Below are 27,794 nucleotides of genomic sequence, written 5' to 3' on the forward strand. Positions count from 1 at the left end.
AACCCCTGCCACTGCTCCAGCACAGCCCAGCTGCTGCAAACCATCACATGCTCCCACAGCAATGCTGCATCTGCTCCTCCCTTCCTCCTACACAGCCTCCTCTTGCTCCTCTAGTCCCGTGCTCAGGACTGACAAATCCAACTCAAGTGATGCACTCGCTGAGTATCAAAAGCTCCTGGGAAGATTTGCTGCTCGCTGCAGGGGCCAGGTGAGATACTGGAACTCGGCTCTGCTGCAGCATTTGGAAAGCACCATGAACAGCAGATGGGTATCCCTTGCTGGGAAATAAAAATAAGTATTAAAGCACTTGTAATTGCTCAGCGAATTCTCTCTCAGCTTTATCAAAAATGCTATTTCTAATTCAGGCTGTCAGATGCTGGGACAAAACCCCAGAGTGAGGAATACAGACACCAGGATACAGGGAGCTTAGAAAACTGCCTTTATTCTATTAGTTCTTGGAAAAATGAAAATACAGAAAGAGTTTAGTTGGCTGCAGAACAGCAAGAAGTTCACAGGTTAGGAGTCTGATCACTACATGGTAACCAAACTTACACAAAAAGTTTCTTTTTTTTTTTTTTTAAAGTTTTGAAACTGGGTCCAGCAATGAATTTAAGGCAACTGAACAGTTCAGAAGCTTTGAGTGTGAGCAGGCTGTCTTTTCCCATTTCTACAGCACGTTCTGGAAAAAACTGTTCCTGGGTGTGCAGACCACTCATATCATTCAAATGGGTCAGACTCTTACAAATGAAGAGGGGAAGAGGATCAGCTGCTTTCCACCGGACTTTATTTTCAAATACAGTTTCTTAAAAAACCCAGAACACCTTAACGCAGAGGTTACAAGTAACAGTATTAGGAAATCCAATTATACAAAAAATACTACATCTAAGCTGGGGTAAATAGATTTATTTTTGGTAACATACATTTAAACTGGCACTAATTACACAGTAACTAAAAGGTAACTAACATGAAACCACAGAACCCTCACTTTTCCTTAGCTGAATGGGACTTGGTCATTTCAGAGTGATCACATTTTCAAATTAATGTTTTACACCAAGCCATGAAAATCAGATCTTCCTAAATGTGATAGCACTGAAGCTACTCTCGATTCCATACAGCCATGTAACGTTTGTACTCAATTAGAATAGGACGTTAGTTATAAAGTAGTTACAGACCAATCCTCTGTGTTGACAGCTTTTTCTCTTTATAGAGACAAGAAAGAAGATAGAGAATTGTCTTCAATTAGCGCCTGGCATATCCTGTGAGTGCAGAAAAGGTTTGTTAGAGGAATGTTGAGGTTAACCTTGGGTGCACAGATGAATTTGATGCAGATTGTTATAAAAATCATGGTTGGCTTCTAAATACTGGTAGCAAGATGACTCGATTTTTAAATCTCTTAAGTAAATTATAGATAATGAAAAAGGCCAGTAATCATACACTAAGATTAATAAACAGCACTTCAAAATTACTCAAGTGCAGGGTGCTGCTTTGGCCATCTTCCTCTGGCCACGCTTTATAAGAGAAGGCACCCGGACTTCTTCTTGCCACGCCGGGCTTGCAAAGCAGCTCTAGTGGCCATTTCAAACACCTCCCTCACACCGTCTTTGGTCTTTGCCGAACACTCCATGTAGCCAAATGCACCAATGCGGTTTGCCATATCCCGGCCTTCCTCGGGTTTGACAGGCTCCTGCAACAGCACAAAAGCAGCAGGTGAGAACAGCCCAAACTCACTCTGCTCCTCCTCTTCCCACCCAGCTTCCCAACAAACGCAAAGGAATTTCTGGATTAAGTACACATAATGAACTGGTTAGTTAAAAACCCAATTCCAGAGGACATGATCAGTTTTCTGATATCTCTGAGCTTGAAAGATGCAGGACTTTTTGAAATGAGCAAGTGATTGCCTATTTCTGATGAAGCATGTATATAATTCTTTGCCACCATTGCAAAAAAGCCTATGAAAAAATCCCCAAATCAATGCCTCAGTCTTTGTATATAGGTGTTGATTAGACAGCCCACAGAAACCAGCAGCCAGCTGCAGGTGCCTGTTTAATGCTCTGCTACAACCACCACACACTTCTGCCATTGATTGTAAGACTCTGAAAGGAACCTGCCTGTTTCATTTTGGCCAGCTCTCGTCTTGTGTGCTCGTCATTCCTCAGGTCCTTCTTGTTTCCTACCAAGATGATAGGCACGTTGGGGCAGAAATGCTTCACCTCCGGGGTCCACTTCTCTGGGATGTTTTCTGAAGAAAATAAATAGAGGCATGACTGTACAAAACCCCACTTCTAGGGAGAGTTTTATTTTAAAGCTTTTACACACTGCCTGAGTAGTTGTAACTTGATAATCCACACTGATGCCCTTTTTTCTACACTTCATAAGGAAGCAAACAGACCTGCTCTGGTGTTACCAAAAAAGACAAGCCTGTCTGTGGTAATTTGAAGGCTGAAGGACATGTAACATCTTGGCTTCTTTCAGCAGCTACCTGACAAGGGTTAGCAAAAGGGACTTTGAAGAACACTATGCAAAATTCAGGACTGGAAAGTTATGGAATATTTTGCTTCAAGATAAACATTTTATTATCTCCAGAAGCTAGAGATGGACCCAATAATGAAGCCTAAGTTTTAACTTCACTTATTTTCCTAAAGCAACACAAAACAACCCCTCTCAGCTCTCCCCTTACTGCAGCAGAACTGTTCAACACACTAATTACAGATAAACAGAAACAAAAGCTTTGGGTAAGTAATTTTCAATCTGCCACTTCTCCCTGCATGCAGCAAATGAATTTGTTCTCATATACAAGCAACCTCCTCCTCACATCCCTACATGACTTTAGTTTTTTAGTGAAAGGAGGACCTGGGGGGCTTTTGAAAGTAAAACCTTGACAAATTCTGTATAGCAGGAAATGCTGAACAGCCTAAAACATCTGGCTGTGCTTTCATAAGCTCTTAAGACAGTTGAGATTTACCAGTGGATGTACCTGCAGGCTGCATAACCACTTTTTATCTTCATGAAATTCCATTCAGCTTTTGAAGAGACATGCAGTATTATGTAATATGGCATATTTTCTTGCTTGAAGGAACAACTTAGACAGGGGTTTTGAAGCCTGTTTTTGCACTACAGCCAAAATACTAATCCTGCAGCTGCACCTGGAGTGCTCAGGTGTGCTGGCCTCTAGATGCTGCACACCTGAAAAGCTGCCTGGCAGTTCACTGCTCCCAGAGGGACCCTGGCACCCAGATACTGGTAAGCAACAAGGGAGGAGAGGGAAGAGAATTTTTACAATCTGAGCAAACATAGAGTGCTGCTGCAGCTCTCATGATACTCAGTGTTGCTGGAAAATTCCCTAATGTCTGAAAACTATACATTCAAACCAGCAGCAATTGTGAAACTAGGAAAGCTCCCAAGGGAAAATACATTCTACAGTGCAATTCCCAAGGGGAATGTATTGGCATAGAGAAGTGGTTCTGATTCAGTTAGAGATCTACTTACCTAAACTATCAGGACTATCAATTGAAAAACACATAAGTATAACATCAGTATCTGGATAAGAAAGCGGTCTAAGTCGATCGTAGTCTTCCTGTCCTGCTGTATCCCACAAAGCCAACTCAACCTGCAAAATTAAGATAAGGGGTTAATCAGATCATCAGGAAAGTTCTGATTCAGAAGCCAGGAACACAACAGGAGTGAATAAAATATTTCAGTCAATACCACTCAAAAAGAGGAGACTACAAGTTCTCCTTTGACAGGAGAATTATTAGGAATTTTACATTTTGTAACTCCAAAAATCAACTTATTGCTGCTTATGAGTCTTTTCTTTATGCCTATAACCATTGTCAATTCTTTAAAAGGACAAAAAACCTACCAGCAGAAAAGCAAGACAGAAGAATCAAAGGGAATCAGCTCCAAAGGTCTGGAAAACTCTCTGACAAGCATCCCAGAAATACCAGTTTTTAGTGAACATCAACTAAGTATAGGCTTAAGATTATGTACATTTTCAATGGGTTTACAGCTGGAACCTGTAGTGACTTAAGAAATGTCAAGATCATACTTATTTGTACACAAATTGAACAAAACTGATTTGTGTGTAAAGCTTCTTGTTACTAAGAAGTAAAGTACTTAATGTTCTCAGTTTTTCTACTTTTGCTGGAGCTAGGTGAGAACACCCCAATAGGATTGTTTAAAACTGTAGAAGGAATAGCCAACATTTAAAGCAAAGGACTTTAAAAACTATAATCAAGCTCTTTAGGTACATATACTTCTGCTTAAGATTCTCTGATGAGACTGCCTTCACAACGGAGTGGGCGCCTTCTTTAAACCCTTGCATTCAAAAATTCCAGGAAAAAAGTCCACAGCAGCTCAGATAAATACAGATGGGCAGAACTGGAACCCACACATAAGCCTGCATGTGCAATGCAACTGTTTAAATTGTGAAGAGACAAAGCCTTGAGTTGCACATATATATACAAAAATAATCTTCTGTATTTTGGTCAGAAATACTCCTCTCAGTGTCACCTCTGCAAATGTGAATTCTGTGGCAAATGTTCATATTTTTAAAGAGATGTCTGTTGATGGTTCCTTCACATGACACTGGAATCAGCTCCTAAAACACCACATCTCCTACCATCATCTCTTTGTCTTCGTATGACTTCTGGACATTTCTGGTAATGCTTTTCTAGGAAGACAGAAGTAAGTGGCAGGCAAACAGAAGAGGCTTAAGCACAGCTCTCCCACAAACTTTTCTAATCAAATTTTCTGAAGACCAAGAGCTTAGGTAAAATCTATCCTCTAGTTACAAAAATAAAATCAGCTGATACTGCTGAAGCTGCTCATGCTATTTTCCTTTAGCTACTGGCTGCATATAGCTGATAGGTCATGACTCCTTGTTCACTAATTCAGAGATGCAGAGATTCAGGCAGGAAGGAATGAGGAAGTTAGACTTGGTGATAAGAGAGAGAACATATTTCAAACAATAGTCTTTAGAGTCTAAAATACAACATAGAAACTGTAGAACCTGTCACCTGGGGAGAAAACATGTCCTAATATTAGTCTAAAAGTAAATTTTCTTTTACTGATTCGCATTATGGGAGAGGAAAGCTCTTTTTATAAATCTCTAAATTTTATAATTTAGAGATTTATAAAAATATCTTCTTATAATTCTCTAAATCTATAAATAATCAATCTCTGCAACACTAGGAAATAAAATTTAACATAAAGTCCAAAATTAGCTCAAAAACCTCTTTTTCTCCAGTCAGGATCAAAAGCGAGTGATTTCAATCCATCAGTCACTGCATCTGAACTAGAATGGACTGAAAAATGTCCTGGCTGTACCTGAGGCCAGAGCAAAGGCAATGTCACACAGGGACAAAACAGGGAAGCTCAGCACCATCAGCACCAAGACCTTGTAGTGCCATGGCAGAGTCAGCTCTGTGTGGTTACAGTACCGAACAGACACAGGCTGTGCGTGCCTGAGAGGGTTTGTAAATAGCTGAGCTTTCAAGGTGCAAAGCTCCTGCTTTGTGTGCTTCTGGAGTATCCTGGAAAGTGACAATCTTGCACATCACCCAGCACCCTGCTGACAGAAGTGCAGAAGGCAACCTACCCAGGGATCAGCTGCCCCCTGGAGCATTTGCTTGTATGGTAAAAAAAAGAACTCAAGAGGTTCCACTGATTAAAAACTGATTTTCAAAATATTTAAAACTAAAATGAAATATTTTGCTATTTAGTGTACTGAAGTACAAACTAAAGATGAAGTTCAGTGAGCTGTGGCTACACTTGAGTGCTAAGAATTGTGTTCCTTTAGACAAGCAAGATGAGGCTGATGTACGCTACAAAAATTAACCCCCTTCATCAACCTGTCTGTCATCTGTTCTCAGAAGAATGCTGCATGTTGCCAGGAGTGAGTATGAAAAAAAAAACAACTCTCCAGGAATTAGACTCTGTTAATTACAACACCAGGTCTCTATTAAAACAGGCACTCTGTTCCAAAGGCCAGTATCCCAAATGCCCTCAGCATCTTTGCATTGCTCCATCCCCTCTCACCTGCTGCAACATTCTAGTCAGACTGATTGCACAGCTTTTAGAACCTCAGCTTGTGTACAGTTAGAAGCACCTTGTTAAACAGACACTGGATGTGAGCAGGTTCTCACAAGGCCAGTGTTTTTTTTTCCACAGGAACACACTTAATATTTAAAAATATATTTACAATATAAGCACTTATTCTGAACAAACACCAGTTCGTTCTGGCTCTTAGAGAAGGGTTTACATACCTGCTTTCCATCCACTTCAATATCTGCTACGTAATTTTCAAAGACAGTGGGAACATACACTTCAGGGAACTGGTCTTTGCTAAATACAATCAGCAGACAGGTCTTTCCACAGGCACCATCTCCCACTATAACCAGCTTTTTTCGAATGGCTGCCATAGCTGAAAAACAAAACCATCACTTGTTATTTCAACTGTTACAGCTTTTAACCAAGATGCTAATAATTAATAAACCCCAAGTCTTCAATTAATAAGACTTTTTAAATTGGTTATATGTGTCCTTTAGAGAGAAAGACATATCTGGACTTGGTAAGTTCAGATTCCCATCCTTTTAAGAAAAAACACTCCCCAGCACTTACCAACATACCTGTGAGCCCATTAGGTGCAAGAATAATAGGAAGGAGAGGATATGGGCCTGGTTTAACATTTATTGATCTGTTCTAAAGGCTAAGATAGCAGCACTCAGAGATAATGAGTGAGTGAGCAGCACTGTCCCAGTGTACCCTCTCAGAAGTGCATTCCAGGTAATCATATACAAGATGCTTCAATTTAAGGGCAGTAACATTTTCTTATCACACTGAGTTGTCTTAACTACAGAGTGCCAGTCAGCTGGACTGAGGAGCACATGCTGCCACGTCAGAGCACCAACAGAAGGTTCTCAAGGTAACCAGTTCCTCACATTACAACCACCACTCTGCAAAGGATTTTGGCAGGACTCATCTCACCCCTCAACCCACTTTCCTGGGCATTAACCTGCTCCCAGGTTAATAAAGCCTGCTGTCAGCTTGCAGTAAGAGCAGGGGGTACTTGGAAGTGGAGACCCCTGTGGTGCTCCACGCAGATCTCTGCTGTGCAATGAATTGATAATGATTAATTGATTGGTCTATATCAGGACCATACAAATCCATGACCTGCTCATGAGCAACTCTGGCCTCAAGAAGACAGTATAAAAGCTTAAAAAGCTTTAAGGAAAGCCTGGAGTCAGGGTGGGGCTGAAGGAGATGGTTGTTTTGGATCTGGCAAAGCAAACACAACCAGCACTATGTATGTGCCTGCTCTCTCTTTTCTCCAGGTGTTTATTTGTGACCGATGCAGGGACAAGCCAGAGATTTAGGGAGTGACCTGCCTACACCAGAGTGCAGTGAGGACAGACCCATAACGACTTTCTTCTCCATAACATGAAGGCACTCCAGGGGAAGCTGCTTAGTCATCCCATGAAGCTTCCTGGAAATGGAGCAAACAGCAACGCCACCACAATACCTATGACTGCATGACCAAAATACCACAGAGGGAGCACCCTGTGAGTTAACTTTTGCCATGACAAAATCAGAACAAAGTTCTAAGAGGATGACCAGGGCTGCTGGCAAGGGGAGAAGCCTCAAAGAAGCACAGGAGAGAATTAAAGGACACAGCAAAAGCATTTTATCCTTTTCACCTCTTCTCTTCCTCATGAAATCAAATAAAAAGGTAAAACTACCATCTAAAAGCAAACTTTGGTAGTTAGGTGGTGAAGAAGCAGTGGATATTACAGAGAGTCTGTATTTCTGCTCCAGGTACAGAGAATGTTCCAGGTACCATTTCAACCCAGCAAGCAGCAAGGGTCAAGGACAGCCTTCTCAGACACCACTACTCAAGTGATCCAAATCCATGTCTAAAGTGAGTTATTTCACCTTGCAAATATATATGTACACAAGTTAAAGTTATTTACCTTAGAGACTTGGGGTTATTTTTACATTTGTGGAAGGTTTTAAATGATCCAAGCCTAATAAAAGTTTTGTTTCCATTATTTTAGACAACTTTGAATACTTTCTAGCAATGGTAGTATATGAATTTTACAGAACTGGAAATTATCTGTCCTCTGTACCAACTCAAGATCAACTACTTGTAACTGCTATTTAATGTCAGTTTTGGCTAATCTGCCCTTCAAGTCCTACAAAACCTCTGAAGTAATCTACTCGTGTGCTCCACAGTATTTACAATGAAAAAACTTCCCTGAATGTGTACCCTCGCCCTTTGATGTAACATAAGCCCATTACTGTTTATGCTGTTTTTCGTAGCCATAAGGAAATGGATTATTCCCTTTCCCCAGTGCAGTTGAGAATACATGCCTTCATTTAGTCTTCTCTTCAGGCAAAACAATGCCAGTTTATTCAAGCCTTCTCTGTAAATCATATTTCCTAGACTTTCCCATTGCTCCCTTCTGGGCAGAGTCCAATTGGCACGAATTCACTGAAGTGTGGAACCCAGAAGCTGAATCCAGTATTTCTCCTAGGGCTCTGTGAAGAGTGCCCAGAGCTGAAGGATTAATTTCATTGATCTTCTGGGATATCCTGCTGCTTAAACACTGATCTGGAATTATGTGTCTTTTTCTTTCTTCTTCCCTTCCCTGAAGACAAGACTGTTGATACATTCAGCTTTTAATTCCTGATAACTCACAGATTTTTTCCATTCAGATGTCTATACAATGAGTAGTTTTCTCTTCACACAGCTGAGTATCCACTGCCACACTTTTATGTATCCTTACAGTGACTGATGGTTTATTCTACCTTCAGGTTCTACTCTGTCCTCTAGTTTAATCATGGTCTGTTGGATGCAAGTTTAATGGTAGTGATTCCCAGATAATTATCTAGGCCATTGATGAAACTGCCCTGGAGACACAGTGGGTGGCTGATGGAATGGGATAACCTGTCCTTCCTTGCCATCTTCCCTCTTCCCTTCTGTGCTGGTAGCTGGGAATGGCCTGTGATGCCTTGAGTTATCTGCAGCATCACCCAGGGTAGGTGACCTTTTGGCATCACCTATGGATAACTGTATTTTTCAATGGAGTATCAGATCAACTCTATCTTCATCTAAACACTTCAATCACTCAGATTATTTTTAAAGTGTTCCTTGCCATTTAAATTTTATGCTTTGGCCTTCTACATAGCTATGCCTAAAGGTCTACAAAGAAACTACAATTGTGGGAAAAAAAAAAACAAACTAAAAACCACAAACCCATTATTTAATGTACATCTTTCTACAGATCCTTCCCAAAAAAAGCTTGAAAATTATATATATAAATTTAAAATTATTATATATATAAATTATTTCAGGAACTTTATTTTATCTCCTCAGTATCTTTTTCCAGAGAAAAGCCTATCATGAAACTCTGTTTGAATGCCTCCTAAGATGTGTTGACATCATTGGGATCCAATGAGCAGTGTGTGCCTAACCACTTCCTTCCCACTGCTCAGGACGTGCCCCATGAGGCTCTCCTGCTCACAGAGTTCTGTGCAGGACCATCACCAGGCCAGATCAAACATGCCCAACAGTCCCCTCCATCTAGTACATTCAAAATCTAGGGAATTAAAATTCCCTCAGCATCAGCTTCTAGAGGATTCTTCCGGACCATCACAAAAAGCCTCAACCACATTATCATTTTTTGGTGACCCATGGCATCCTTATATTTTTTACTGAAGTTTCACCTTCCACAGCATTAGCACAGAACAATTTCTTCTAGAACAAGTGTGTTGCATAAAATTCAACTCAGGAGGCAAAGATCACCATGCAAAACCTCCAATTTTCAGAAGCAGCTCAGATTATAAATGCTGGGTAGATATAAACACCTCAGGATGTCAGCTCTGATCATCAGATAGACACCTCCACCCACCTCGGAAGGAAGTCTCCAAACATCACAACTGCTTCTTTCTACTTATCATTATCAATGAACCATAGAATGGTTTGGGTTGGAAGGGACCTTCAAGATCATATAATTCCAACCCCCTGCCATGGGCAGGGACACCTTTCACTAGACCAGTTTGCTCAAAGCCTCATCCAACCTTGAACACTTTCTAATGTAGGAATTCCTTGAATTTCCTAATTTAGAGGATTCAGTGTACAGATCAGCATATTTCAGCTAGTTATTTTTAGCTAAAATAAACACATTCCTCTCCAGTGGGCAGCTGTAAGGGGTCTGGCAAAGATTCAGAAAAACAACATCTTGGTAGCACAATAGAGAAAAAATTGGATTGTTAGAATGGAGCTGCATCTGAGTGGTGCGTGTTGCAAGGACAACACTAACAGCATTCACAGCAGTTGGGTCTTTCTGGTGCATTCTGACATGCTCTGGTTTTCTTCATCAAGTATTCTGAAACATGGAAATACATGAAATTTGTACCAGCAGTATGTGGGAATCAAAGCATTTTGTTGGCCTAAAGAGTTTCATTTAAGATGCACGTTACACACAATTTACTATTTGCTGCAGCACAGCTTTTCACCAGTGAGCACAAGCCTACATTCAGAGCTAAGAAACCTCCATGAACTACCTGAGAGGGTGTAACGAACAGACCAAACCCAAGCTACTACTGCCTCACTGTAACTGAACAAAAGTACTACACATTCATCCTTTTACAGAACACATGGAGCAGGGAGAGTCCAATAAACCCAGAAAGCTGCTGGAACTGCATCACTGATGATGCAGAACATTGAGCAAGAAGTAATTTACCCCAATTAGTGTAACAGCATGGCTGCAGTGATCTTCTAGGAGAACCTGTGCTGTCTTCTGCAGCAAGGCAAGAGATCTGCAATTTTTCCTACTCTTAATGAACCACTCTTCCAACCTTTGCATTTATAGGATTCTCAAAACCAGCTAGCCTCCTAGATTCAAAGTGGAAACTCTCACAACGTGACTCAAGTGACTCATCTGAATGGAAGAGATTCAATTATGATATTTCCCCAGCCTCAGCCAGAGTCTTTCACAGGTATTACAGGAGCTTTAGACATCACTTACTCAATCCCGCTAACATCACAGGAGGTTGCAACACAAGGAGCTCCTGTTTGCTGAGTTGCCACACTAATATCCTTGTTACAGGAGGCTGCTGTTTCTAAGTGCAGTGAGGCTCCAAGACTGCTGCAGCATAAAGCCCTGCTTGTTAAGGGAATCCACCAAATACTCCAAAAGAATTAGAAATAGGGAAAATATTTTTTTCCATGTTTTAAACATACTCCCCCCAAGTATTACTCTTTACTGCAAGGGAATTTGCCTCTTCAGCATGCTATTTATTTTTCCTAGGAACAAGTTTTCTAGTGCCTCTTCTCTGGCAGGTCCCAAGGCCACACAGCATGAGTGAGAATTTTGGACATGCTGTTGACATTATGAAGTTGGACAGACTGACAACAAACATGCTAGGTTTGTCTGTCTCACTCTGGATCTCATCCTGGAGAAAGTAACTGATGGAAGAAACAGCCTTTTACCATCACATAGATATCACAACTATACTTAATTTCAATTCCCAATTAACTACTAGTAATTTTATGCTGTCTGCTATGCTATATGGGCAGATCCTTTGCATAATGCAGAATTTTGTAAAAAAAAAAATAAAAAATTATATATTTCTGTATTATTGTATGTCAGCAATAACTCAGCAGAGCAGTTCAGCATGCAGTAAGGATGCTGCAGGGGATAGGGGGAAGAACATCCTTTAAATTCTTTCTCACTTAATCCTGCTCAAGTTCCTAAAACCAAAATGTTGGAAGGTAAAGGTTTTGAAATCTTAGAAAGACTGCCTTGCTGCTGACTCCTCTACACAGTACTGAAGCAGTTTGCTTCTGAGTGAATTACAGCCTGGCACTCTTCTCACTTGCTTTATTTCCCTTCATTCAGTCAGCCCTGCCCTGGGCAGCAGGAGGAACAAGAGCCAGGCTGAGGGACCAGAAGAAGAAACCCTGCTCAAGTGTCTCCCACCCTGACCAGTGAGGCCCTGCCCTCTACCTACCACAGGGGAGAACTGACTCTGTCCCAGTCCCTCAACTGCCTCTGCCTCAGCACCTGCATTTACTCTTAAAATAACTCACTTTTGTTCAAGTCTGAGGTGGAGGAAGGAAGAGTTTTCCCCAAAGACTCCAGGGATCAAGAGGGGATGAGCAGGCTTTTCTCACAGTTTTATTCTGGCCATTTAGCAACGTCAGATATTAATGCTGAGAACTAGCAAAGCAGTTTGGAGTGCAAAGTAGATCAGCCCCAAAGAAACAGATCTGATTTTAGGCAGCTGTGTAGTCAGTGAAGAAAGAGACTGAACATAAACCATCTGAGTGGGTGAAGCAACCCAAAGACTATGACCAGGGAAGGGGTCAGACAAACAGGCCAGGAGGAGAACAGCAGAAGGATGTAACCACTCCTCTAGAACAGAATCCAGAATTCCCACATTTCCAACAGCAGGCAAGCATCTCAACCTTCTCCTCCACTCAAGTCCCAGTGGAGAATGTCAGCAACTATACATTCTGTAATCCTTTTCTGATGCTCACTTCTCATTAGTGAAAGCACATACAAACAAATACCAGAAATACTGCAGCTTGCTGCTGAAATGCTAATCCTGCTACCTTAAATCAGCTTCCTTCAGTTTATGTAAGCCTATGTGTGCTATCATGCACACATATTTTTCGCCACATAACCAACACAGGATAGCCCTGCTTTTCCATAGCAATAGCTGTGAAGTAAAAGAAACTGTGACCCCAATTCACCTCTTAGATAAGCTGCAAACTGGGAAGTCAACAGCCTTGGGACTGAAAGAAAAGTAAGAAAAAAATTATGGAAAAACATGACTCAATCACATAAAGGAACCAGATACAACCCATGTTTCTGCAACAGGGTTCCTAAAAGATCCTGGAATCTGTACATACCCCAAAGCATGCAGAAAGCAACCACTTTTTTATTGTCTGAACTGATCAGTACAGCCACACTGACAGTCAAGGCAAACACACTGAGCTCAGAGTGATTTACTCTTTTGACACCATGAACAACCTGAAATCAAGCATTACTAGGATGCAGCCTCAGTTCAATTACAAGCCACCAGAATCAAAGCACTAAAAACCATTAATGTGGTCACCTCTATCAAGGGGACAGCCAACACATTTCATTGTAATGACTGAGATTTTCCTAATTTTGTGCAAGTTTGTCTACGGACATTTCCACTCATAAACCAAAAAGCCACATTATTTTAAGTGTTGCTAACAAGGCCTTTGAGAAATAGCTATATTTATATTCCTTACTGCAGCCAGTAGATAAAGCAGTTTGACAGTACTGCAAAATAGACCTATTTCTAACTACAGCACTATGTGGGAGCAGTTGGTGAGAAGAAGCAATCTGCTGGGGCTTTTTGGGAGGGTTACATATGAAATCTAACACTTGAAAAAAAGTTCCAAAGGTGGCAAAGCATAGGGCAGGCTACTGATATTGCACATTAAATTTAACCCACAGAGAAATGGAATTTTTCTGTTGTAAGACTGAAGTACAATAGAAAAACTGACACAGAAGGTCAGCATAGTATCCAATGGGATTAAACACTGAACACAGGTCCTTTGGGAAGGCCTTTGGACAAAGCAAGCTGAGTGTTCAGCTTTCTGATAACAGTTCATTCAGCCTCTGTCGACCAGGCTCAAGTCTGGCATGTTTTAGTAGATTGGAAAAAGTGCCTTGAAAATAGAGCCGTACATTTCCAGAGCCAGCTTTAAATCAGGAGCAGCACAGCTGTGTTCACCCCCAGCTAATAAACCTCCCCAGGTCTCAGCTAACTCCACAAATAACCAGCTCAAGCCTCTTTGTACTACATCACCAGTACTGGGAACAGGGTCAGCTTAACTGCATTAGGTCTTAGCAACACTGGTTGCCAGCCCCAGTGAACCTTTAATGACTGATTAATTTTATACAGTCATTAAGAGTTATCCAAAAGTACACAATAGGTGTTTAATAGGCATGGGCATACAGTGCATCTTCGTTAAGGACACTGAGTTGTTTATGCTGCCTCTGCAATGGCTGTGATGGGGCAGGAGATTCCTCATGCAGCACAAAACCTGCCAGTGCAATGTTTTGAAGGAAACCTGAATCAGCTGTCAGCACTAGATCCATGCTGAGTGTCATGTGGACACAGCACGCCTAATCTGAGATATCATGTGAAGTCTCAAAGCAGGATTCATCCTATCAAATTACAGCCTTTGCCCTTGCCTTCCTCTTCAGGAAAAATCCTGTGTGACTACACACAATTCATCTTCCTCTCAGAGAAGAAAATTGTTTTGGATTCTAATAAATCGGCTTGAAAACACTTTGCTTTGCTCTCTTTCCCTCTACCTGCCCAGGCTTTACAGGAACAAGCCTCAGCACTGCCAAGTGCTCCCAGGAACACACAAACTATCTTCTGTTAAAACACCCAAATCATGACCTGTGCAACCCTCTACACCTAGCACTGTGTCCCACAAACAGCTCCAGCATGGACATTGACCACTGGACCAACTTGTTTCTGCACCTAAACTTACACCTAGAGACTCACAGGTGTGAATCTACTGCAGGTTCCACATACATGGAAACAGGGACATTGACTTAGGAGTTAGACCTCTCCACCTCAGAGCCTGGTATTTTGGATAAACTCAGGACTGGATTCTTGCACTAAAGAGGAGGAAAAATGACCAAGAAGCTTTTCTCTGCATGCTCGCCAGCCTTCAGCTCAGGAGCCTCTTGGGTCAGATGTGGTTCCCATGAATTTGGTAACCTCAAACAGATTTCTCCTCCATGAGCTTGTCCAGACTCCCTTTGAACCCATGTAAACTTCCAGCACACACAACATCCTGTGGAGGGAGTTCCCACAACTTAATTACACATTGTCTAAAGCCACTTCCTTCAAATTCAAGATTGTCCCTATTAGTTTCTTTTACTGCCTCCTAATTCCGAAATGGAAAGGGAGTGAACAATTTGCCTCCGCTCACCCTCTTCCTGCTGCTCACATAACAGCCTTTCCAGATTGGAGCACCCTAACACAGAGCTGTTTTTTTTAAAAAACTTGTCTTTACACATTTGACAGTAGTGACTGTCTACTCCTGGCATAAGGAGTAACAAAGTGGTAGAGGTGTCACCTTCCCATCCCACAGGGTCCATCCCGGCTCCAAGTGCCCCAGGGCTGCTGCAGCACAGCTCCAAGAGCAGGAGCCTTAAATTCATTCACAGAGTATCAGAGAACCACACCCAGAGATGCGTTTCAAGTGCAAACAAGCCACGGCTTGGTCATTCCCCAGTACATTTCGCCCCGTGCATTAATTCAAGTGCAGATCATCTTGACTTTAAAATAGCAGCAACAGAGAACGCCATACCAAGCTCCTCACTCCAGCAGTCAATTACATTTTCTGCATTATGATGAAGTTTTCCTTGTCACTTCCTCAGCCTCTGCAAATTTCCCATTACTGGCATTTTGCATTTCTTCCTGGCGACCACCCAAAAACACAGCCCAAAAGCCCAATTCCTTCATGTTCTCACTACATACATACTCACCTGAGCTTCCACTTGCCTTTCACAGTTGCCCTCTCTCTACTAAATTTAATATGAACTATTTTGATTTTGTTCTGGATTCTTTTCTCTCTGAAAATGACATGCAATTACTGTCAACTACTAACTGAAGACTAAGATGAACACTTGCACTTAAGAAACAAACTAAAACAATTAACACCTCTTGTTTCTATTTTCCCCAGTCCAGGCTGAGTGACACTGCCTTAATTCTTTCCTGAACACTTTGTTACTTATTCCATTATTGTACCTAGGATTGATGTCTTAGTCTGATGGGATTACAATCATTAAGATTGTCCTACTTCTCTTTATTATTACTGCATATTAGCATTCTTTCAAACTCAAACTGCTGCAGTATGTAAAGAGCTTTCTGGAAAAAAAATTACATTGCCCCCCCTTGATTTTCAGGCCAGAGATCTTCAGAGCTAAGACACATATCAAAACAGAAGTGTCAACTACCAAATCTGGTAAGATTAGGTGTGCAATATCATTCAACCTTTTTTTTTTTTTTTTTTTTAACTTAATGAGATAATCAGAATACCTGATTGCACGGAAGTTCTCTGTGTATAGATAAATAACTGCCAAAAGATAGGAAACCAGGCAGAAGGAAATGCTCAGTGTTCTCACAAAAACACCCGTGGAACCTGCACAGCTCAACGTTCATAAATGACCTGAAAAAGTGAAGAAAAATAGCTATACAACAAAATGCACTGGTGATGTCAAGATGTAGAGGTAATAAAGGCAAGGGCTAACTGTGATGGATTTCAGAACTTTAACAGGCTCTGTGTCTTGGCAATAAAATTTGAAAGAGAGAAATGTGAAGTGATATGCAATGTAAAAACCAGATTCAACTTTCTATACGAAATGATGGACTGGGAGCTGATCACTGCCACTCAAGGACAGCATTCAAAGGTTATATAGTTAATTCCTTTAAAATAAAAGATCAATACTCCAAAGTGCCACAATTTTAAAGATTCCAGTATTAAGAACTAGGAGAAAAGGAACAAACCAGAAATCATTAAGATGATGTAGGAATCCATCGCATGACTGCATCTTCTGATGTGTGCAGCTGTGATCCTCCCATGTCAAAAGGCTATAAATGAACTGGAAATGACTCAGAGCAGGGCACATGGATGATTAAACTACACAACAGTGACCATATGAGGAACAGCTACAGCAGAACTGGAAAAAGGACAGTCTGGAAGAGATGCAACCACAGAAGAAAACAACTGGATGCTTCTCTCAGACCCTAAAGAGCAGTGAGCAAAGGTGGGGCCTGAAACCAGGACAAGAGCAAACAGGACAAGCCAGCTTGAAAGCAAAGACAGGCAGGCCTCGCAGCAGGACACATGGCAAGGCCTCACCACATTTCAACTTTTTAGATCCATAATTTTATAGTTATCTGAGCTCCTTTTCCCTCCCAGTTACTTTCCGCAATTGTGAGCTTCTGTTTCCTATTTTCTATGTTCAGTTACTACTTCTCTCTTATTTCATCTGTAGGGCTTTCTCGCACTGTTTTTTAAGTGTGAACAAAACAGATGCCTTCATATCCTTTCCAAGCCAGGTTATTCAATTCACATTCAACACTTGGTAGGAGAAAAACACTGCAAAAGAAGGTTCCTGAAAGACCTTTTTTAAGCATGTTTAAGTCAATTTTTAAAAAACTAAACCAGCAATATGTGCAAGCAAATCTCTATCTTAACATTGTCAATGTGTATCCTGTTTTTCTAACATTAAACTTAGCACGGTGCTCCTGATCAATTACCTGCAAAGTTCACCCCTATACTGTTCACCTCCCTGTTGGTACATAATTAGTAAATTAACACCATTTCAGAACCCAGGGAAGAAGACTAATTTGACTAATTTCTCCCTTGTCTTCTTCTACCATGATGAGTCTCTCTCCAAAGCTGAAGACAAAGTTTGGATTTTGGGGGCAGAAAGAAGGATTCTGTCCTCAGGATCTGTGACTGTTGTTGCTGTCCTTGCCTCCCCCATGGAACATTCTTGCTCATTTGCCCCCTCTGACTACATCTTTGCTATCTGTAGGCAACAACAACTTACAAGAGCACTTCTCTTATGCAATACCGAGTCCCAAGATTACTTTGCACAAAATGAGATTAGGGCTTAATATTGAGGTAATTATAGTAGATCTGTGGATTTCCACACGTGTGTAATCTGCAAAACACTTTGCATTTCAGCCAGTTTTTTCTTGGTGTTTTCTCCTCCCAGACACCTCCTGCATGTGAGATGGGATGTGGGGCACCTCATTCTGAGCAAGGCAGGCTTCAGCTTGGGCGTGGTGGCTCTGTCTTCAGGTGCTGGCAGTAAAGCACAAACGGAGAAGAAAAACTAACACTAACTTTTGCAGACAGCCATCTACTTGTACCCACAACTGACACTCACCTGTGTTCCTTCCTCCTCTTCTCCCACCACAAGACATCTGCTGAAACTGCACTGGTTCAGATCAAACACCCAGCAAGCCCAACACTGCCTGACACATGCAAGTATCTCCGACAGAGAAAAAGAAGGAGTGAATGCACTGATACCACCAGAAGTGTATTTTCTCAGTTGACAGCTTGGGGGTAATTCTTTCTTTTTATTCTTTATGCCCAACAGCCCAACATTTGACAGTGTTTTCTCCTGTCATTTCACCTGTTTGGTTCTGAAGCCACATAAATTGTTGTCATTCAAAGCACTCTTTGGCCCTGTGGTCTCAGTGCAGACTGAGGGAGAGGCACCATCAGTTTTGATCTAGACCAGACTGCTTGGTCATATCTTTGCCAAGCTAAAGAGTTCAAATGTTTTTAAGCATCCCTTGTATGGAATCCATTCCTTATCTCTGATCACTATTTTCAGCCTCATCTTTGCTTTTCCAGTTGCAATTTATCTCAAAGCACATCTTTCTTTGTACCACCCCACTGTGATCAGTGTGTTGAAGACTAAGAGCCATGATCTATCCCTGTTTTCCTTTTTTTATTCCTTTCCCAAAGCCCCTCATACAAACTCATCACCACTGAACACTGAACTTCCATTTTCACAGAAATATGGCAAGCTCTTCCTTCTAAGTGGCAATAATTAACTTTCACCCCATCAGTGCATAAACAAATTAAGACTGCCCTCCTGCTTTGTATTTATCTGGAACAAATTTCATTTGGAATTTTGCTGCCTGTAATTCAGTGTAAGAAGGACAAGCTGTGATTCTTCCTAATCAGCTCTGGTCTTTTCTTCCCTTCATCCTCAACACCTTTCTCATTTATGAATATGATGAACAGCAGAGACGTAACACAGATCCCTCTTCTCTTGTCCCAAACTTCCCTTCTCTGTGCTTCTCGAGTCATTCAAAAACCTCCAGTAGATACGAGCTGCACCATTTCCTTCGCAAAAGCCACACTGGCTTTCTGCTACTTTAAGTTGTTGGTCCATCTGGTTAGCTCTTTCCTCTCTTCTACTTTTTAAAAAGGCACTGAACTGTGATATCCTGCTGAACTATCTTTAAGAACTGCTACCACATAAATCATCTTCTATTTCTGTGGCTTCAAGGTATTGAGAAGTTACACAGTGTAATTAGGAATTCGGTCATTTCAGGCCCGAGTTTCCTTTGGAACCCTTGGGCAAGCACCATCTGGTCTTGGCATCTTGTAACTGTATTTATTACTTTGCTCTATAAATTATTTTGCTGAAAATTCAAGCAGAGACAGATCTTCCAATGACTCCTGTTCTCCATGAAGAGAATATCTGGCACAGGGAACCTCTTCGGACTCCTGGACTCCTCCATGGGAAACAGGAATAGGATGAAAGATGATTAAGTCATCTTTCTACTCACGGCTTCATCATCAAATATTTCTTTCACTTTTCCATCTACTGGCCCTCCAGAATCCTGAACCTTTCTTGTTTCTGATGAACTTGGAATTTTTTTTTTTCCTATTAGTAAGATGTTTCTCTCAGAGTCTCTCTGGCAGATCCTTGTATTTTTCATTTGACTTGCCAGACTTCACGTTCTTATTTACTTTTCTGGTCAACTTCATGACTTAAAACTTTCTGAAAGCCGTATTCTTATTTCTAAAACTTTCTTTATCCCAAACTGCATGCTCATTCTCATCTGTCAACATTCCACAGTATAATTTAAAATCCTCCCAACAACATTTTCAATTTCAAGCCCAGAAGCCTAGTTCTGCTGTGGTTTACATGGAACCCAGCCTTTCCAAACAGCTCTTGGACTGAGGGTCAAAAAATGAGCCAATTCACTTGGTCAGCACCCAGTCAAGATCCCACTGTGAGACGGCCTTCTCACTTCACACAGCTTCAACAGAGCAGATGGGAGGTGAAGAATAAAGAGCCTCCAGGTGTAAAATATAAGAAAAATGAAATGCTAGCAAAGAATGCAAACAGAGATAACTGGTACTTGGACAGCTGCTAGTTCTTTCAAATCACTGACACATGCAAAGACAATCTTCCTTAAAACTGTGAAGAGGAGGAGGAGGAATCCCTTTGTACACATCCACACTAGCAACCTGCTCCAAATGTGACAGTTCAGGCCAGGTGAGACAAGTATTTATGGCTGCAAAACACTGCTAATTAACTGAGCAAAAAGACTGAATTGAGCTCTGTTTCTGATTAAAAAACAACAATAAAAAAGCAAGCAGAAAACCCACAACTGTCAGAGCCTGAGGAAAGCAAAACCTCATATTTGGTGTACTGCCCAATTTTACCGGGTATACTTGTGATTCTCCATCTGTTTGTTTTGCAAGGGATCTTGGTCATGAAAGGTGGTCAGAGAGACAGCAAACCTTCTTCTGATTAGTTTAATTAGATGACTCATTTAGGAAAGACTGGCTTTTAGTTGTGTGGATGGCAAATATATTAATTAAAAGGTGGACTATAGGTATTTTAATTCAACTTTTATAGTCTCAAATGTCCTTCCCAAATGAAAATATGGTGATAGGAAAAGGACAGAAGAGAGGATGGACAGGGCAGTGTCACTCTACCAACTCCAATTAGCCTTTGCTACTTTATTCACTGTTCAGAATGAGTGGTAACAGATCCCACCAAGACCAGAAGGCACCCAGACACTGAACAGCAGTGGAAAAGTAACAGTAACTTAACCAGTGTACCACAGATAGTATTTTGGGATATTTTTGCTTATTTTTGAGATTTACCAAAAAGTAATAAGCAACCACCTCTTTCTATTTAGCTACCCACTATTTATAGCAGGAGAGGAATTATACCAAAAGGCAAGGAGCAGAGGATTTTCATCATGCATTCAGGTGTGTGCAGGTGCATAGCTGTGCCCTGGGAATGGAATGAAGGTCTGCTGTCATTTGGCACATTTATTTTGCATTGCACTGTTCTCTATTACAGAGTTTCACCCTTATTATATGTTTTACTAGGACAAGCTCATAATGGATTAATTTAAGATTTCAAGGGCACACTTGCTGTACTTTATCAACATGCTAACTTCCTTAAATTCACCCCATTACACTTCTCCTCCACGTTAGTTCAAACTACGTTTAAAAACACATTGTAAGGCAACAGAGCAGAACAAGAGAGAGAGATGAGATTTAGTACTAAAGGTAAAAGATGGTGGTTTGAGTGGAGACTTGGAAAGAACCTGATGATACCATAAGCAGCAGGGAGTAAAATGGTAGAGACACTGAGAAGGCACACTTGGCTAATGAAAAGGTAGCCAAGGTCAGAAATATCTAGCACAGAGCAGACAAGATGTGAGGAAGAGCCCACAGGATTCTGGGCAACTTAAATACATTGAGAGAAAAAGATTAAGTCTAAAAACCAGAAAAACCAAGAGTTACTATCGGAAAATGAGGAAAGATTATGATACTTCTAAGACCTCTCCTAAACGTTTTCATTTGCAATTTGCTTATCTGAAGAGCCATCCCCAGTTCTACATCCTGGTGGCAGTTAAGATCATTTAGGATGTTTTTACTGTCAATTCCTGGCTCAGAGAACTCCCCGCCTCTGGCGCTTGGCTGCTGTGGCACTTGGCCAGAGCCTGAGCTTGGTGAGGAGGGATAACATGAGAGCTGCTCAGCTCAGTTCTGCTGTGACTGAATTTATTTTGCCCTTTATGTGATGGTGCATTCATGTCTTGAAAAATTATTTTTGGAAAACACATGTATTCTAGTGTTAAATTATACAAATCATCCAAATTTATGGATTATTGTAAAAATCATACAAATTTATGTCAAACATTTATGCTGAATGTGCTGTTAAACATTCCAGTGAACTAATTAAAGTGAAATAAGGCTAACATTTTTCTTTTTTTAAACATGCAGCCTTGGTCCAAATCAGTACCAGAATTAGCCTGTGTATATTTGAACGAGAAATGCCGTTGTTGTGTGGCTGGAGACCTGGATAAGACCAGAACAGGGCAGGAAGAAAGCACACATGTATCAAAAGAGTCTTCAACAACAAGCAAATATTTTCACAAACAATCTTTTCAGGGAGGGAAAGACTTAATATTTCCATACTGGAAAAAAAAATCCCCAAATAAAGCCATGCGAAAACCTAATACTTTGATTCACAAACAACATTTAGGACACATACCATTAACTTTTGAGATTTCTGAGATAAAAAGAAGACAACAGAAGTCTGGTTCTGGAAGAAGTTTACCATTTCAAATTCACACAGATGGCAGAACTGACACTTAGGCTAAGCTCTGGGGGTGGGGGGAGAAGGCAACAACAAACTTAACATTACCTAGGGAAGTCTTAGTGTTTAATTTTCTCCAAATACTGTATCACACAGAGAAAGGGCGGGTGGGAACCACTGCTGGTGAAGAATTCCCTGCAACAAACAGGTGAACTGTACGAGGAGAGAAACAAAAGCTGGATATGAGGCAGCAACTAAAAACAAACAAACCCCCGTTCCAGACACCTCTTAAAGGGATATCAAAGTAGTTGTGGTATCACTGGACTGGGAACAATACTTCATCCTGAGTATCACTAATAACTAACTCTCCAGACCTCTGGGAGAAGTTTTTGGGTCTTATTTTTAAAACTCAAACAGTAGTCTCGAGGTTCCTCTCGCGCTCGAAAGAATGGGTGTCGTGGCAGAAAAGGTTTATGCGGGGTGTATTTTAACACCGGGCAGCTCTCAGCCCAGGTGAGGCTGTCGGGGCTCCGGTGGTGTCAAACCACCCCCGGCGCTTCCCCGGCCTGCTGCAGCCGCCCCACCAAAAAACACCGCCCAAACTTTCCAGTTTCGCTCCAAAGGCCGATTCCTCCCCGAGATAAAAGTTCAGCGGCGCACAACCCCCCCGGCAGCCCTTGCAGAGGCAGCCCGGCACGGCCCCGTGTGCCGCGGGGGACCCGGGACGGCGACCCCCGGTGCGGGCGGGGCGCGGCCCCGGCGCCGCTGACGTCACACAACAAGCTGCCACTCACCGGGGCACCCCCGGTGCCGCCCGTGTCACCCCGCGGGGCCGGGGGGGGCAGCACCGCCCCCGCCACACCGCCCACGGCCCGGCGGCGGTACCGGGTCCCGGGCGGGGCGCGGGCGGCTCCCGCGGGAGAGCCCCGGGGCCGCGCCCCTTCCTCCCCTCCCCCGCTCCCGCGGCCCGGAAAGGGCCCCGTTACCGGCCCCAGGAACTCGCGGAGGGGCCACCCCCGCCAGCCCTCCCCTTTTGTGCGCGGCGGTGGCGGCGAGAGGCCCGGCCGGGCCCGGCCGCCCCCGCCCGCAGGCCGCGGACTCCCGGCGGGGGCGGGCGGGCCCCACCCGGCGACGGCGGCGGGAAGGGGGAAGGGGAGAAGAGAGGCCGGCGATCCGCCCCCCCACCCCGCGCCCCGCGGTCGGCAGAGAGCCCCCCGGTACCTGCGGCCTGCGCTGGTCCGGCTCCCGCCGCCTCCTGCTCCACAGGCCCGAGCGCGAGCGGCGGCGGCGGCGGAAACGGGCGGGGCGGGGCGGGCCGTGCGCGCTCCCGGCCCCGCGCGCGGCGCGCTCCCGAGCCGCCCCGCCCGGCCGCGCGCGGCTGCCAGCCCCGCGGCCAATCGGCGCGGCCGCGCGCGGGGGCTGCCGGGAAGGGCCGCTATAAAAGGTGCCGGTGCTATTTACGCCGCGGCAGTTGGGGAGCGGCGGGGTTGGGCTGTGGGCTTGGCTTTGGGCCTGTTGGTGTTCTCTTAAGGGAGGCTGCTCGCCTCCTTGCGGCCTCATCGGTGCCTGCTCCGTGAGGCGCTATCGATGCTGGGTCCTTCCGCATCTACTGCGGGAAATGCGGCTGTGGTGGGGCCCTGAATCGCGATGCCCGGTTTGCCTGTGGGCGGTTCGTCTCCCCCTTCCGGTGCAGTCGCACCCCGGGTCCCGTGCGTGGTTCTGGGCCCCTCAGCTCGGAAGGACCAGAAGGGTCCAGGGAAGGACAGTGAAGCTGGTGAGGGGTCTGGAGCACAAGTGCTGTGAGGAGCAGCTGGGGGTGTTTAGCCTGAAGAAAAAGAGGTTCAGGGGTGGCTTTGCCACTCTGCACAACTCCTGACAGAAAGCTGCAGCCAGGTGGGAATTGGCGTCCCCTGCCTGGGAACTAGAGATGGGATGAGAGGATGTAGTCTTAAACTGCACTGTGCTGGACATCAGGAAGGATTTCTTCACAGCAGGGGTGATCAGACATTGGAACAGGCTGCTTGGGGAGATGTGGGGTCACTGTCCCTGGAGGTGTTTAAGGAAAGGCTGGCTGAGGCACTCGGTGCCATGGTCTGGCTGACATCCAGGAGTTTGGTCATAGGCAGGATTTGATGACTGCAGCTCTTACAACCTAATTGATTCAGTTAAAGGTGGTTGGGAGCAGTGGTATCAAAGTACCCTGTTTGTCTGTGAGCCTATTTATTCCAGTGGAGCAAATGAGCTCTGCTCCTAGCAGGCACTGAGCTGTGCCGTTGGGGCTGGAGAAAGCTGAGGGGCTCACAGGCAGCACAAGGCAGGGGCTGGAAGGGTTGGAATCACAGCATTTCCTGAGTTTGTCTGTGGTGAGCTTAATGGCAAGGACTGCCCTCATCCCAGGGTGCACATACCTGTGGTTGATGCACTGGAGGAAGGATGCTACTTCATCATTTCCATCCTTGCCCACCTGAGGAGGTTCAACATGTGGAACTGGCTTCAGGGGCCCCGGGGTGAGGTCATCACTGCAAAGGGAATGTGTGCATGGAGAGGGTTGGTGACAAACAGCCTTTGGTGTCTCTCAGGGCTCCCTTGTGAACAGGCTCAGCAGCCTTCAGCTGGCACTTGGGGATGGTCTGTTTAACCTGGACACTGTAAGAGAAACTGATGCTGTGCTGCTTCTGATGCATGATCTGCAGTGCTTCTCCCCATTCCCTCATTTGACAACATTTGCATTGCCAGCTAACTTTAGGCTGACCTTTTTATGGACTGCTCTGGTACCTGTTGAGGACGGGTGCTGCTTAGCTCCTCTCAGTAAGCAGCTCCCTGGGACTGGCTTGTTCTGCCAGCATTGCAAGGAAGGTGACTTTTTCTTACCAAGCAGACGTTTGATTCAATGTGGTAAATGGTTTTTACAGCTTAGTACCAGTTCTTGATGGATGACTGATAGTGTGCACAGTCAGAGGCCCATGATAGTTTATTCTGTGGCTGACCAGTTTGCCTTCACACCTCTGTTGCTGAGACAGAAGTTCATTTTCCTGAAGTTTATAGGGAAATTATCTGTGGTTTGAACATCGGGTTGGTTAGGCTTGAATCAGAAATCAGTTATTTCTAGGCCATAGGTTCTTTTCATAATTGTTTTTTATTACTGTTTAATAGAGATCCTTGTGGCCTACTGTTGCTTTTTTTTAATGATCCATTGGGAATTTTTGCCTTTGTTTCCAAAACACTATCGGGTGTTTTGATCACAGTGTGTGTGCTTCCTTTTCCTTCTCCTTGCCCAAGGGAGAGCACTGATTGAATTTGGGTCTGTGGCCACAGGTCCTGCTCTCTCAGGTGGGTACTGTTTGGGCATGATGTTAATGAAAGTACTTCAGGAGCTGACTTTTCCCAGTTTGGTGAATAGGTATCTTGTAATGGATTCAAAACTGATTTTAATCAAGGTAGCCAACAAACTCTACTGACAGCAATGAGGATCCTCAGTCTAACTCTCTCTGTAAACCACATCTTCTGAAGGTGTCTGTAGTGTGAACTTGCTACCTTTTCTTGTCTTGCGTGTGCTATTCAAAACAGTCTTCATCCTGACTTTCATGATGGCCAGGTTTGTGTCAAGGGTGAGAAACTGCTGCAGAAGTGCAGCTCTTCTCACACAACATTTGGGGACTTTGTTTATGTATCAAAGCAATGTATTCTGAAACTATTAGTTTGGTCATAAATCAAAGCCCCTCCCTTTCTCCTCCTCCCCTCAATTATTTTATTTTGCCAAGGTAAGGGCCCATACAGGGGAAAAAATGGTTTATTGACTGCCATGAAAAGCTAAAATACCCCAAATATCTCTTGCAGATATTTTTATTGCAGGGATACCTTTTACAATCAGTTCTACTTAAGTCAGACAGTCTTTCAAATGTGTTTACAGCTAGCAGGAAAACAACAAGAACTGAGAAGAAATAATTGGAAGCAGTAGCTGATAATTTTTTTTTTCCCTTAGGGAATATACCATGGGTTATATTTTTGGTCAAGCTATACACTTCACTGAAGAGTAAATGTAGTTTCTGTGCCAGGAAACTGAGAGCTTCCTTCAAACACCCCAGCATTGACATGATTTACTAAGAGTGCTTCCATAACTTACCTATTAGTTAATTGCATTATAATTTGCTTTTAAAAATCTTGTCAGAAACTGGGAGTAGTATCTAGAAATGCTTGCCAACCAAACATAATGGTATGTCAATGTTGTCTTTGTTCTAGGGCTATAAACTGAGCAGTGTAAAGCATCTGTCTACCACAATAAAAACGTGGGTTTGTGTCTGTAGAAAAAACAAAACCAACCCAAAAATCCCCAACAATTTATCCTTCCCAGCTGACTTGGCTATCCAGCTCCTAATGTCATGAACTTTTATCTAAACCCAGGCAGCTCAGATTAATAAACAATGGAAATTAGCAGGTCAAGCCAAATATGCCAAGTGTCTTTTCTGTTTCCTCATATGTGGCCTAATTAAGCAAATGGGAACTCTCCCAATGGTGCCAATAAAAAAAAAAAAAGTAAACCCAGCAGAGTTCAAACCAAAAGGAGATCTATTTCTTCCATGTAGGACATCAGTCTTCCTCTCTGCATAGTCTACACCACATTTAGGCCAAATGCAGGCTTTAATGAATTTAGTTTTTGATCTGCCTCAGAGATAAAGAATCCTGAAGGGCAAGTCACCTGTCTGAAGTCCTAAAGGAAGTGGCCACCTTAAAAGCAAGTCCTTTAGCCTCCTCCTTCTCCCTTGCTGTAGCAATTAGCTCACTGGTGTTGTCCATGGGTGGTAGTTTGCAGCTGGGCCCATGGGTGCTGTGCATGTTGCTGTTACGACAGCCCTGATGAAGGGAGAATTCCTGTGCTCTGGATAGGGTTTTCACAGAAGAGAGAACCGCTTGTCCACACAGATAGGGAAATCCAAAGCCTTTGATATGCAGAGGGGGAGCAGAAGCTCCAAAAATTTGCTGGCCTCCTCTAGCAGTGGTTGGAGAAAGGACACCTACAAGCCCCAGATCAGTGCTGCTCAAGTGTCTGGCACAGGCACCTCCAAGGCTTGGTCAGGCTTCCCTGTTGCAGGACTACTGCAGCAGGAGAAAGCAGCTCTGTGTTCCTGCTGAGAGAATCCTGGCTGGAAGGCCTTGAGATTCAGAGGAACACTGGCCTTCCAAGAACTGCGTGTCTCCAAGCCTATCCTCTGCCTCCATGGGTGCGGCAAGCACACTTTAAAATCCTGCAGCAAAGCCATCAGAGCACTCTGTGGTCTGTGTTCCCTGTCCAAGTGTGGGTTCCTCCTTTTCTCCTCATGCGAAGGTGATTTATTGCCTGAATTGAAATTTTATCTCGCATCCATACCTGGGAATATGTATCCAGGAGGCTGCAGCTCTCAGAGACCCTGGCTGGCTCTTGGGCACAACAGCTCCAAACTGCAGTGACTTGCACAAGCTCATCCCTTAATCCTAGTGTGACCCACCTTCCTGTGTTCCACAAATAGGGCACAAGCTCCTCCTGCACTTCTGAAAACCTTTCCTATGTTCCATTATCGTCTCTTGCAAGTAATTTATTTTTCTACACAATTCTGTCAGGTTGTGTGTCAGTTGAAAGCTGAATTATTT

At 43.3% G+C, this 27,794-nt stretch overlaps 1 protein-coding gene across 6 annotated transcripts; it reads right to left on the reverse strand.

The window, feature by feature from the left end:
* Positions 1-424: 424 nt before the first annotated feature.
* Positions 425-23,449, reverse strand: RHOA (ras homolog family member A). 6 transcript variants are annotated; one of them, XM_021533273.4, is made up of 7 exons: positions 23,391-23,449; positions 22,278-22,364; positions 16,105-16,234; positions 6,264-6,421; positions 3,487-3,607; positions 2,109-2,239; positions 425-1,684 (listed from the first exon to the last, which is right to left on the reverse strand). In XM_021533273.4, exons 4-7 carry the CDS (start codon positions 6,417-6,419, stop codon positions 1,511-1,513), a joined length of 582 nt encoding a protein of 193 aa, XP_021388948.1. In that variant the 5' UTR covers positions 6,420-6,421; positions 16,105-16,234; positions 22,278-22,364; positions 23,391-23,449; the 3' UTR covers positions 425-1,510. The 6 variants fall into 6 exon arrangements, with proteins under 6 accessions (XP_021388948.1, XP_021388939.1, XP_021388978.1 ...); XM_021533264.4 differs by having other exon boundaries at positions 22,278-22,382; XM_021533303.4 differs by lacking the exon at positions 22,278-22,364.
* Positions 23,450-27,794: the final 4,345 nt, after the last annotated feature.

Source organism: Lonchura striata, chromosome 12, assembly GCF_050655825.1.
Source record: "Lonchura striata isolate lonStrDom1 chromosome 12, ASM5065582v1, whole genome shotgun sequence".
In the NCBI taxonomy this organism is placed as follows: domain Eukaryota; kingdom Metazoa; phylum Chordata; class Aves; order Passeriformes; family Estrildidae; genus Lonchura; species Lonchura striata.